Genomic DNA, 13,913 nt, shown 5'->3' on the forward strand with positions numbered 1-13,913 from the left:
TTCTGAGCCAGAATTTGTCGTCCCAAAATATGTGTAAGCTAAAGCAGCTGCATGCTGCAAAATACAGTGGTACCTCTACTTACGAACTTAATTCGTTCCGTGGCCAGGTTCTGAAGTAGAAAAGTTTGTAAGAAGAAGCAATTTTCCCCATAGGAATCAATGTAAAAGCAAATAATGCATGCGCTTGGAGAAACCACAGGGGGGGTGGAGGCCCTGTTTCCTCCCAGGAGATTCCAAGAGAGGCCCCACAGAGGCTTCTCCCTGCCTTTTCCGGCCCTGTTTCCTCCCAGGAGATTACAAGATTGGCCCCATGGAGGCTTCTCCCTGCCTTTTCCGGCGCTGTTTCCTCCCAGGAGATTCCAAGATTGGCCCCATGGAGGCTTCTCCCTGCCTTTTCCGGCGCTGTTTCCTCCCAGGAGATTCCAAGAGAGGCCCCACGGAGGCTTCTCCCTACCTTTTCCGGCGCTGTTTCCTCCCAGGAGATTCCAAGATTGGCCCCATGGAGGCTTCTCCCTGCCTTTTCCGGCCCTGTTTCCTCCCAGGGGATTCCAAGAGAAGCCCCACAGAAGCTTCTCCCTGCCTTTTCTGGTTACAGTTTCGGAGGCTCGGGTTTGTAAGTGGAAAATGGTTCTGAGAAGAGGCAAAAAAATCTTGAACTCCTAGTTCTTATCTAGAAAAGTTTGTAAGCAGAGGTGTTTGTAGGTAGAGGTACCACTGTACATAAATACTAGCTACTGTATATGGGATGCAAAAATCAAGATGACCAACCGACAATCAACAAAATGATGTAGCTCTTTGCCACCACTTAGTGCATACTCCAGCCCAGATCTGGTAACAGCAAATTAGTAAGTAGAGAAGTCTAAGGTTAAGGGTCATCAAATTAGGGGCCAGGTCATAAAAGATGCTTGTAATCTTTGGTTGTCACCAAGAAAGCATTTAATATCAAGTGTTAAGAACAGCTGAATTTTAATGCTGGGTTTCAAATGAATTGTAGAATCCCATATGTGCATGCATGCAGTTGTCCAACTTGTTTGCAGGGTTTTTTTTGCTAACACCTCTTTTTTGTTTGTATTGCTGAGACAGGATTACTGCACAATAGTAAAATGTGCAATATTTTGGTGCTTCTAAGACACAGTCATTCCAAATAATGGCCTTTAAAGGATTGGCCCTTCTCTTCCCCCACCCCACCAAAATGTCCTAAACACTGAATGGTAAATTCCTTGCTATCTTTATGACTACCTTCTTAACTCACCAACTTTATTTTAAAACTTATGATCAGTTTCCCAATAAATTTTTATCGTATTTTCACAGTGAAGGTAAAGTCGATGGACAACTGCCCTTCTTGATAGTTCTTAGGAACTGCAGCTCAGCTATAGATCTTCTATTTTCACCTAACCTAATATTCCATTTTCAAACAATAAATGGAATTTTATGTTACGAGAAACCTAAGAGATTTCAGAATGACATATTCTTCAGAGATTGGGGATGTTTGGAATGGATTATACATTAAAACAAATACCAAAGGTGAGAAGTTCAAGAATTTCAGAAATTAGAACATCATTAGTGTCTCTATATCTTGGGAGGAGAAGACAAGTGAGGAGAAGACAAGTTTATGATTAAAATAAACAGTAATTTACAATGCAACCACAAATTACCCTCAATTGGTTTGAGAAGGCAATACAGTAGTCCCTCGCTATATCGCGCTTCACCCACCATGGCTTCACTTCATCGCGGGTTTTGAAGTCAGCATTGGCACAGATATGGCGCTTAGAAGTTTGGAAGGGCAGGACAAGCCAACCAGCCCACGGCTGGGCGAATGATGAGCGGGACGGGGACTGAGCTCCGGCGGAGGCCCGTCCCCTCATTCAACCTGCCTCGCCAGTGCCGAGAAGGCAGTCTTTGGAGGCGCGCTTAGTGGTTGGCGGCGGCGGCGGTGTGCTTGGGGTTGTAGAAAGAGCTCCCGGCAGTGCGCGAACGAGTGAGCGCGAGCAAAGAAAGGAACGCGACGTGGCGGGGATTTCCAGACTGGGCTCGAGGGCGGGAGAGGAAGTGCTGGGTGGGTGGAGGGGGAAAAAAAAGAAAAGAAAAGAGAGAGAGAGAGAGAAAAAGAACCAGCCGGGGCAGCTCACCAGGGACTTTCCAGTTGGGGCAAGGCAAAAAAGACAACGTTTGGCCGAACTGCTGCAAAGAATAGCAGTGGGTCAGGAATGCTCGGGGGCAGCGATTCTTTTGCCCCCCTCCCCTTCTTTTCCTCAGGCGCAGAGTAAGTAGTAGTGGGGGGAGGGAAGGTTAGCCGGCCGTTGCTCGCCTCCAGGCATCCGGAGCTGGTGGGAAGGAGGAGAAATTCCCCATCGTGGATTTCACCTATCGCGGCCGGGTCTGGAACATAACACCAGCGATAGGTGAGGGACTACTGTATACCAATTGAACATTTTTTTAACCACCATAGAAATGTCAACTGAGATTATTATGACACTGGAAAGATTGAGGAAACTAAATATGTTTAGGCTTGAGGTGGGGAAAAACAGCTGAAGAATATTGCAGCACTCTGCAAAAAACCCGAAATGGTATCACAGATGTAGACCACCATATATCTTCTACTATGGCAGTGTTTCTCAGTTATTTTCTGTTACACCCCTGCCCCCACCAGGAAGAAGTAAACATTTCATGCTCCCCCAACTTTCCGCCAGGACGATAGTTTGCAATATTCAGCATGTTTTCGCTAAAAAAACCTCAAGCGGCTTATCAGTGTGATTGGGGTGTAATGTGTTTAAGTGATGCCTTAATTTATTTGGCTTCATTCTGTCCGCTGCCAACATTTTTAGACACAGTAAACATACCGGTCTTTCCTCGTCTCCCACCATAGTCACAGTGAAGCCAAGCGCTACATACACTTCCTCATATTTCCTCGTCCTAGCTTTCAGGAGACTTACGTTGTCTCTTACATCTCCGTCTCTCTCCTCCTTTCTTTTCATCTCTGTTAAATGTTTTTCCATGTTTTCTCTTAAGGGTTTGTTATATGCACTTCATATCTCCTACTCTGTGCTCTGTGCTATTGTTCAATGCAAAAAACTCCTACTCCCTGCGGCAAAAAAGGCATGTACCCTGGGGTCATGCGCCCCCCTGGCATTGGGGACTGCTCTACTATTTGAGAAGCTCTGTACTATGGCAACTTTTAATCCATTCAAAACAATCCAAAGATTTAGAAATACAACTATCCAGTCTAAAGCCAATCTTTTGCTTATATTCTTATTCTTATTGGGCGGATGCCAAAGGAATTGTTCACCCATTCCATGTCATTGTTGCCAAAGGAACTGTCCCATCCCAACAACTCTGATTTAATAGAAGAAACTATTCGTAGTTCAGGGTTGAACTGTGGGGTCCATGGTGCTCTCTGAACTTGTTTTCTTGCAGATGTTTCATTATCCATGTAGGTAGGTAACAACATAATCAGTGCTAGAAGAGGATATAGGGTTTGCTCTTTATTTATCTGCACCTCTATAACTGTCTGGTTTGGTGCTGCAGCCCAACAGGACCGACACAGACTTCAGAGGATAATCAGAACTGCAGAAAAAACAATTGCTGCCAACCTGCCTTCCATTGAGGACCTGTATACTGCAGGTCAAAAAGAGGGCAGGGAAAATATATACTGACCCCTCACATCCTGGACACAAATTGTTTCAACTCCTACCCTCAAAACGTCGCTACAGAGCACTGCACACCAAGACAACTAGACACAAGAACAGTTTTTTTTCTGAACGTCATCATTCTACTAAACAAATAATTTCCTCAACACTGTCAGACTTTCTACTAAATCTGCACTTCTATTCTACTAGTTTTTCTCATCATTCCTATGTACGCTGAGAACATATACACCAAGACAAATTCCTTGTGTGTACAATCACACTTGGCCAATAAAATTGTATTCTATTCTATAAGCCACAATCTCGTCTTTCCAGTACTAGTTTCACAATCTGTAACATTTCAAGGATTCTCCTATATCTCCTATACCTTTCTTCTATTCCTATACCTCTCCTTCTATTCTTTCTTAGATATATTTTACTATGAGTATATCCTCTATAACCTTCATCATGTATTTTACTATGTGTATACCCACTAAAACCCTCATTGTGTATTGGAGAAAATCAATAAATAGTAAAATAAATAGATTCAACAAATGCAACATTTCAACAAACAATCAGTTCAGTTTGTTCTACACCAAGCTATGCTAACTTTTACCACTACAGTGATCCCTCGCTACTTCACAGTTCATCTTTCGCAGATTCGCTATTTCATGGGTTTTCAAAGGGGGCTTAAATCCATAAAATCCATTAAAATTTTTAAATCCATTAAAAATTCATAAAATTCTTCTACAGTACTACTGTACTCTATTAAAGAAACTGGTAGGATATCACATGTAGTTCCAGCTGAGAAACATTATAGAATGAATGTTCAATACAAAGGGTAGGTTTTAAAAGTCCAAATATTAAATACATAAAAAATATCTTCCCTCTACTTCACGGAAATTCACTTTTCACTTGTGGTCTTGGAACGGAACCCCCATGAAAAACGAGGGATCACTGTATATCATTATAATGTACCATTGACGTACATTATCTATCACGGATAAAGACCTCAATCTTGTAAATGTAACCATTTTAAAATGGATAATGTCCATTTCTTTATTTCAAAAGTCTTGTGCTGGATTTAAATCACCTGACTAAGAGCCATGAAATCCCAATGTGCTTAACACATATTGTTAAAGGAATCCTGTTATTGAAAGGGAGAGCAGTAATAAATGACAGTGAAGAGTGATCAGTCATAAGCAACTGATGGTGGTCTTGCAGTTGATCTTCCTTGTCGGTTCCATCAAAAACAGAACTGCCATTAGACAATGTGAGACTACAGGTGCTGAGAAGCAACGACCAGCCTTCCAGATATTCTGCTTGAACTTGAAATCCATTCTCTCCTATCAGAGGCTAAAATGATTTTGTAGTCAGATGCAATTGAGGGCACTAGATTGCAGTCTTCCAGTGAGTTGGAAGACACTGTTCTGTCACCAACATTGAAGTAGTGTCAGTTGCTGGATCAATTCACTTCTATATATGCAAAAGGGGTGGGTGGGTGAAAAGCATGACCGTCCACTGCTTCAGATATCAAAGTATTTATTGTCTTCTAAATTACAAAAAAAAAATAGGAAAACAACCATACCACATTGGTATTTAACCTTCAAATAATGTAAGAACTTTCTTTCTGTATCTCGTTAATAGAGAGTGAGCAATAACCAGTGAAGGGCTGCAATGTTTTTTACTATCACACTGTGGGCATGGCTTATATTGTGGCTGTGGCTTGCTGGCCATGTGACCAGGTGGGAGTGGCTTGGTGATCATGTGACCAGGGTGTGGCTTAAAGGTCATGTGACTGGGTTAAAGATGGCCAAATTGACGTCGCTCACATCAAGGGTTTGGGTTAGGGTGCCCGGCCTATCCTTGCCTCAAAGAGATACAATTTCCCTATCTATTTAATATTACTGAACATCTAAAATTTACTATTTAATTCTATATGTGTACATACATATTACACACAGGCACACAAGAATATACATTATCTACTATATAACTGCATGTGTATGTATACACACACACACGCACAGCTTCTAAATCTTCTAAAATTATACACATTCAATCTCATTTACTGAGATAGGAAAAACATACTCAGAACCCAGAAGGGAAAAAAAGAAAACAAATCAAAATTTTGCTACCGGTACTGAATACCTGACCATACTCGTAGGAGCCCATCACTGCCAATAACATACCATTTTCAGTTTCAGAAAGCACGATATCATAAAGAAGTCATTTTTTGCTTCTCTCAAAATTAGAGATAAATAACCACTGATAAACTTATCCTCTATGAAACTGTCGTCATTTTAAAATTATGAACTTAAAGTTGGAATTGATAGCCACAAATATTATTAATCTGTTCTGTATAGCATGAAGAAATTATAAAGTTTTAGTCAATCAAATTCATTGGATGAGGGGTTTTAACAATTCTATGCGGTCCCTAAATTCCTATAGTTTTATTCTTTCTATTTTTATTTATTGTTTTATGTCTATTCTTCTTGGGTGTGTTTTTTAAAACGAGGAGGAAAAGAAAGAAAACTTTCTTTTATAATTTATTATAATATGACATGATAATATATTATTAAACAATAAATAAATGGATACATAAAAGACATGGTCAAAAATTATTCAAAAGCGCCAATAGGATATTATTGGTATAACTTCTTTTTTAATTGCCCTATTTACACGTCACAGTGATTTAGTGCTTAATTGCATGCAAATTAATTCTATCTATCTATCCAAAAAGGATTACAGGTACTTCCTCATAGATATACTTAAGACTGCAGCCTTATACTTAGTTGTATATACAGTAGTACCTCTTGATACGAGCTGCTCTACATGCAAGTATTTCAAGATACGAGCCAGGAGGGGAGAGACATTTCTGTTCAAGTTCCGAGCTGAAATTCGGGATACGAGCCGAGCGTCCACTAGCTGGCGCAAGAATCCTTGCTTTTGGTTATCTCGGAGGGGAAAACAAAGTCTAAAGCAATTTGTTCCAGATACGAGTTTGCTTGAGATACAAGCTCCCTTCTGGAACGAATTATGCTCGTATCTAGGGGTACTACTGTAATAGGGTTATTATATATCTACAGACCAGGGAAAGAAAATATGAAAATGGCAAAAAAAAAAAAATGGAATGATTGCTAATTAAAAACTAAGCATGAGAAATAAATTATGAGATGGAGCAAAAGGAAAATACAATAATACCTGAACTACAGGAATATGTCCATGCAACACAGCAAATGTCAGGGCAGTCCAATGACGGGTCTCAGGATGGACGGATGGATATTTATGAGGAGTATTGACAACCTATAAACAGATAAAGTAGGTTTCTTTTATATATGACTCTTCAGCAAAAGCCATTGTATGTGTAATCAAAACAAACTTGCCAGAATGTTGGCACATTATGGTACAGAGAAAAGAAAGCAAGCATGCAAAAGAAACTCTTTTTAAAAATCCTTCTGTTATTTTTAATCTAATCAAAATTTAACTGGGCGACAAAATAGACTTTCTTAACCCTTTCCCTTAGATCCTTTTAGTCAAATGGTCTAGCTAGATATGATTTCCACAATGAATTAGTATTCATCTGATGATCATATGAGTATATCAGTAGCTTCAAACTATATTCCAACAAACAGAAAGATAAAGGGAGAGGATACTCTCCATCTCATCCTCAAAGTATCACAATCACACTCATACAATGTTGAGCAAACCAACCAAACTCATACAGTGTTTCAATCAAACCAAGTGGACCTTAAAGCTATGAGTTTCTCAGAAATCAATTAATGACCTTGTCAGAATATAGTCATAGAATAGGCAACAAGGTCAGCCAATGAATAGGCATAGCAACTAAGTCAGCCAATGGGGACTGTTTGGAAACTGAAACAGTATTTGGTTGAAACAACAAGGATCCTGGGTGTGGCTAAGGCTTAGTTTAACTGCCCTGTATAGAGGAGGTTCTCTACGTTTGTATTAATATCTGAGTCTGTGCAAAAGGCTGCAAACTAGTCAGCTCTGCTGAATTGAAACTAAAACTATTATCTCTTTTGCCTATGTTTTGCCTGCACTCTCTACCACGTTGGAAGAACCACTCTTTGTATTGTATATGTTACTTCATGCGTTATTATGTATATAAAGAGAAATTAATCGATCCTGCTGAGTCGGTTACCTGTGTGTGCTTTATGGATTTGACTGCTGCAAAAAACTCTGAAAGACCTGACTTAGACATGTTATAAGAAAAGGTTTTTCAGAGGCCTGGTCTCAAACATACCCTTTTCCTCCTAAATAGACAGAAAGAAAGAGACCCACTTTAAATTTAGAAGAAGTTCATGGTACCATCACCAGCTTAGGCAGAGCAGAGACAGGAAAATGCTCCATTCTCTGCTGCCTATTCTACCTTGCTATGGCAGTAGAGAGCTGAAAGCTCCATGGCTCTTCTCCCATTCTTCCCAGCTCTTTGCAATACTCCATTCTCAAGTCTGAATCTCAAACTACACTTGATTTTAACTATGTAATAGCTAACTATTTTCACCTTACAAACCCAAGCTTCCGCCACTTGGATGCCCCGCCTCTGAACTTCCGTTGCCAGCTGAAGCGCTGCGATTCCCCTGAGCCTCCTTTCGCTGGGAATCCCCGCTTCCGGACTTCAGTTTCCAGCTGAAGCGCCCATTCTTGTGCTGCTGGGATTCTCCTGAGGCTCCCCTCACTGGGAAACCCCACCTCCGGACTTCCATTACCAGCCAAAGCACCCGTTCTTGCACTGCTGGGATTTTCCTGAGGCTCCCCTCGCTGGGATTCCCTTCATTTTTGCCAGCCCTGCTTTGAATCCTAGCGAGGGGAGGCTCAGGGAAATACCAGCAGCACAAGAACGGGCGCTTCAGCTGGCAATGGAAGTCCGGAGATGGGGTTTCCCAGTGAGGGGAGGCTCAGGGAAACCCTAGCAACGCAATACTTCAGACTTCCGTTGCCAGCCGAAGCGATTCCCCTGAGCCTCCTTTTGCTGGGAATCCCCTCCTCCGGACTTCGGTTGCCAGCCGAAGCACCCATTCTTGCGCTGCTGGGATTCCCCTGAGGCTCCCCTCGCTGGGAAACCCCACCTCCGGACTTCCATTACCAGCCAAAGCACCCATTCTTGCACTGCTGGGATTTTCCTGAGGCTCCCCTCACTGGGATTCCCTTCATTTTTGCTGGCGCTGCTTTGAATCCCAGTGAGTGGAGCCTCAGGGAAATCCCAGCAGCGCAAGAACGGGTGCTTCGGCTGCCAAGGGAAGTCCGGAGGTGGGGATTCCCAGTGGCGCAAGGCAAAAGGGGTGAGTTTTGGGATTGCATGCATTATTCGCTTTTACATTGATTCCTATGGGAAACATTGTTTCATCTTACGAACTTTTCTACTTACGAACCTCGTCACAGAATGAATTAAGTTTGTAAGACGAGGTACCACTGTATCTATAAAGTCAGGACTGTCAATTATATTAACATTAAAGATGGTTTAATATAACACCTGAAACAATTCCCTGAGAAGATGTTGTTGGGGGTGTGGAAGGGCCATTATCTACTGTATACCAGGGGTCTCCAACCAGGGCTGGGTTCCAACTTACCTCACTGCCAGTTTGCTTCCTCCCATGCCGTGTGGCCACACCATGCACCCGTGCCACACAGCTGCATGTGCGCACAATGGCAAACACCCCCCCCCCCAAAAAAAAATAAGCTGAAAAGAAGTGCCAGAGACATGGCTTCTGTACATGCCCAGAAGTTAGATGGCAGCGCCCGCGGACTGGCACTAACCGAAGTAGTTGCATGACATCATCATGATGTCAGCAGTGGTTGCCACCCGCTTGGGGAAGCCATTCCAAATCGGGAGGAACCCACTTCTGTCTCCAACCTTGGCAACTTGGCAAAGCAGGCTGAGGAACTCTGGGAGTTGAAGTCCACAAGTTGTCAAGGTTGGAGACCCATGATCTATACAATGTGTAATTTTTTCTTGTTCTGCTGGCCATCCCAAACAACAGAAGATTGACTTCAGCAGATTTAGATTAAGTTTAGAATCTTGGATTAACTGTCCCAATTTTTTCTCTGCAATTTTCACTATTCCATTGCTGACAGGAAAAACACTCTGATATCTTTTATTATCTAGTAAATCAGCAGTTGTCAAACACCGCCTGGTACTAGCTGTAATTAATTATTTGTTAGAACATGTAAAAAAGAATGCCTACAAATGTCAGCTTCACACAGGAATGGTCTCATGCTAGGCTATTTAAGAGTGTTTTAAGGTTAGGCCAGGAAATTAAAAAGACACCATAATATTTAGTGTCTAAATATTGGAAATTAGTTCTCGCATGAAATTCTCACCAGTTCAAAATGATAACATTTCAATAATAGTAGCATAAATAATGTCTGTTATCTGCACTTCAGGCTATTCCAAGACAAAAAGTAACACCATAATGCAGAGGTATCTGAAATTCTGAATTGCTGTATCTCATAAACACATAAAAAGATATAAACTGCTGCATCTCACATCTCACAATTATTTTTTAAAAGAAACCTTAATCAACAACCAAATAAATAAATGTAAAAACCTTTTATTATGATGCACAGCCCAGGTTTTAAACATAGAATGAAACCTTGATTTAATGCGATAATATTAATTAAACTTTCCTGCGTATCAATAAAGAGCCAATCCTACCTACTATCTACCTACCTACCTATCTAGCTATCTGTCTACACTCACTCACTCACTCTCTCTCTCTCTCTCTCACACACACACACACTAGGTAGCACTGTAATCTTTAATAAAATAACTGCACTTCAGATTTACTTTTTCAAATTCTGATTTTTCCAGCTTGTAACTTCATACCATGTGAACAAAAGTCAAAATTATACATCTATTCCATCTCTTTCCAAATTCCACAACATTTTCCAGAACCACCCTAAAAGAGTGTGACTGGCCCAAAGGCACCCAAGCTGGTTTTTATGCACAAAGTAGGATTAGAAATTAAAATTCCTGTTTTCTAGTCTGGTGCCTTAACTATTAAGACCAAACTGGTTCTGCTTCTCTCTTTCAGAAACCACTACCTCCTCTTTTGGGGGGAGTACAAATAAAAAAGATTTTATAATTTATACTTAGTATCACCCAGCTGTAGGATTCCTGTCCCTACTTTTATAACTAGCCCTAAGGAAACACAAATGCCTTCTATAACATGGTTTGCTAATAAGCCTTTGTTGGCTTGAAGGTTACAAATAAATGTTGTCTCATTGCATATGTCCCATCACAGTTAATGACAAAGTTCTTTGATATCAAGATGCTGCGCAGAGGGGCGGCATACAAATCTAATAAATAAAATAAATAAAATAAAATAAATAGATTGGAATCAGTGATGGGCTACCAAAATTTTTACTACCACACTGTGGCATGGCTTATAAATTTTGTTTCAACATCTTTCAGGGTGCTCTGGGGTGGAGCTCCAAATTTTGCTACCGGAACTGCGTTCCTGACCGTTCCCATAGGAGCCAATCACTGATTGCAATGTAACAGTATAGGAAATGTTAAAGGTGATGGTTTTCAGGTTGTTATAAGCAATTTTTCATGCCAAAGAAAATCTTATCTATTTTTAAAAGACACTCTTCGTTTTCCAATGAAGCATTCCACCAGAAATTCTGTTGTGCAAACACCATGAAAAACCAATTTTAAATAGTTCAACAAATGTCAAACCAGATTGCATCAATTTTCAATCGCTAATAAATTAAACACCTTTAGCAAAGAAACAGAAAAGTCTAGCACTGGGTCCTATTTTAGAATTTTGTGACCGCATTATCTTAGTCTATCCCACTTTTTCATCAAAATTTCTGCCAGTAGCAAAGCATGATTTGCAACAAAGCATGATTAAATTAACTTCAACCACCTTTTTCTTCATTCTCCATATTTGCTTTTCAGTATCCTCTTGCATGATGAAAATTATATTTATATCCTATTTAATTATTTTCAATTGGTCCTCATTATCTATCTATCTATCTATCTATCTATCTATCTATCTATCTATCTATCTATCTATCCATCCATCCATCCAATATGGAGATTGTCACTTCTCTACAATTGGTTCACAAAGTTTGTGAAGCCATCAAAAATTAATAAATCTCCCACTACTAAGTCTTGCTATTTCCACTGCATTATCAGCAATAGAAAGCATAATTTCCCCCTGAAAAAAAGCTACTATTCATTCATTGTATTGTGGGTAGGCAGACTAAAAAATAAACAAACAAAAATGTTACATCCTGTTTTTCATCCTGGCCCAACAATTCTGGACTTGAATCTTACAAAGAACTGATTCTGCAAGATTTGTCCCAAACTATATTCTGGCAAATGTAAATCAGGAGCTCTATGAGTAGAATGGTGAGCAACTTATGTTAAAGGAGAAGAAATTATGTTATTAGTTCATTGTCATATATGTATATTGCCAAATAGTCTTCTGAATAAGGACACAAAAATTATTAGAAGTCTGAAACATAGAAGTCTGACGGCAGAAAAAGACCTCATGGTCCATCTAGTCTGCCCTTATACTATTTTCTGTATTTTATCTTAGGATGGATATATCTTTATCCCAGGCATGTTTAAATTCAGTTACTGTGGATTTATCTACCAGGTCTGCTGGAAGTTTGTTCCAAGGATCTACTACTCTTTCAGTAAAATAATATTTTCTCATGTTGCTTTTGATCTTTCCCCCAACTAACTTCAGATTGTGTCCCCTTGTTCTTGTGTTCACGTTCCTATTAAAAACACTTCCCTCCTGGACCTTATTTAACCCTTTAATATATTTAAATGTTTGGATCATGTCCCCCCTTTTCCTTCTGTCCTCCAGACTATACAGATTGAGTTCATTAAGTCTTTCCTGATACGTTTTATGCTTAAGACCTTCCACCATTCTTGTAGCCCGTCTTTGGATTGTAAAAAGATTGTAAAAAGATCACTATTCCACAGGATGTAGAAGAGAAACAGAAATTATGAGGGCAAAAGAAAGAGCATCTCATTTCAATTGGATGTTGAAAAGAGGCTGAATACCTTGGTGTACCTTTTACACAAAATGACCTTCCTCCTCCTCCTTTTCTTCATTTCCTCTTTTATCGCTTCAAGTGTTGAGGAAATAAAATGTACTGGTTCTTGCTCTTCTGGCAGCCTCAATCTTTATTAATTGATGTTGTTATGGTATGTCTTTAATGTTGTCTCTCCATCTTCTTTTTGGTCTACCTTGTGTTCTTTGACCTTTTGCCCTATGGCATGGAATTTCATGACCTCCTCTCCAGGTGAGCAAACCACTTAATTTGTTGTTTTTGGATGTAGCTTAAAATTCTATGCCCATTCTTTCTTTTCTGGTCACTCCAGCAGTTTTCCTCAAACATCTCATTTCATGGTGACTAACTTTCTTTTTATGTTTTATTTTAAGTGTCATGTTTGACACTAGTAACATAGAGTGCGGATGAATATGCTTTGTATGAGATACTTCTTTATTGTTTATTCTTTTTTATTATTTATTCACTGACTGCCCGGCAGGTTAAGTCCACTCTCTGCCTGCATAAAATGTCATAGTTTTATTGATTGATTCACTGATATATAAGCCACCTTTTGTTCAGGAGCTCGAAGTGATTTTAAGCTACTTTAAGCTACTTTAAATATAAGCTTATATGAAAGAAGCATGTATACCAGACCTTGTACATGCAGCCATTACTCAAAAAAAAAAAATACTGATGCAGACAAATTTTGTAGCTTGTGACCACAGTTTTACCAGCAAGATTTTGTTGGCTTACTTCTTAGTGAACTAATCAAGCTTAAAATTTCTGGTATTTAAATTTCAATGAAGCGCCCAATCAAAGAGAAAGATAGGCTAAAGCACAAAGTAGGTTGGATTGATTTGGATATCATGCTAGTAAGATGGCTTGTTTGGCTTTGGCTTACTATAAAACCTTTAAAGGTCCTGGTAGATGATAGTGCAGTAAATTTAAAAATTAAAATTAAAATTGATGAATCTAGCCATGTTTAATACATTAAGAACTACAATCTTAAGATCATTAAATAATAATATTGATAATATGAAATGATACATTTGGAAGATAACATAGAACAGTGGCTCTCAACCTTTTCTTCATCACACAAGCCTCCTTAAAATCCTCTTTGTAGCCACAGACCATGTCCAAAGACACCCAAGACTCAAGATTTAAATCATAATATTTCTTAAAGCCTTCGCAGATGTCATGATCACATCACAGGGATCTGCAGACCACAGGTGGAGAACTACTGCCATTGGG

The 13,913-nt window shown here is 39.8% G+C and overlaps 1 protein-coding gene across 2 annotated transcripts in view; it reads right to left on the reverse strand.

The window, feature by feature from the left end:
- The window catches only part of ABTB3 (ankyrin repeat and BTB domain containing 3), a 264,027-nt gene that overhangs the window by 26,339 nt on the left and 223,775 nt on the right, over positions 1 to 13,913 (reverse strand). For both annotated transcript variants that reach the window (XM_070756234.1, XM_070756233.1), the window contains exon 7: positions 6,828 to 6,929. In XM_070756234.1, the coding sequence (XP_070612335.1) occupies positions 6,828 to 6,929 (102 nt within the window). The remainder of the gene's footprint in view (positions 1 to 6,827; positions 6,930 to 13,913) is intronic.

This window comes from Erythrolamprus reginae, chromosome 6 (genome assembly GCF_031021105.1).
Source record: "Erythrolamprus reginae isolate rEryReg1 chromosome 6, rEryReg1.hap1, whole genome shotgun sequence".
Taxonomy (NCBI): domain Eukaryota; kingdom Metazoa; phylum Chordata; class Lepidosauria; order Squamata; family Dipsadidae; genus Erythrolamprus; species Erythrolamprus reginae.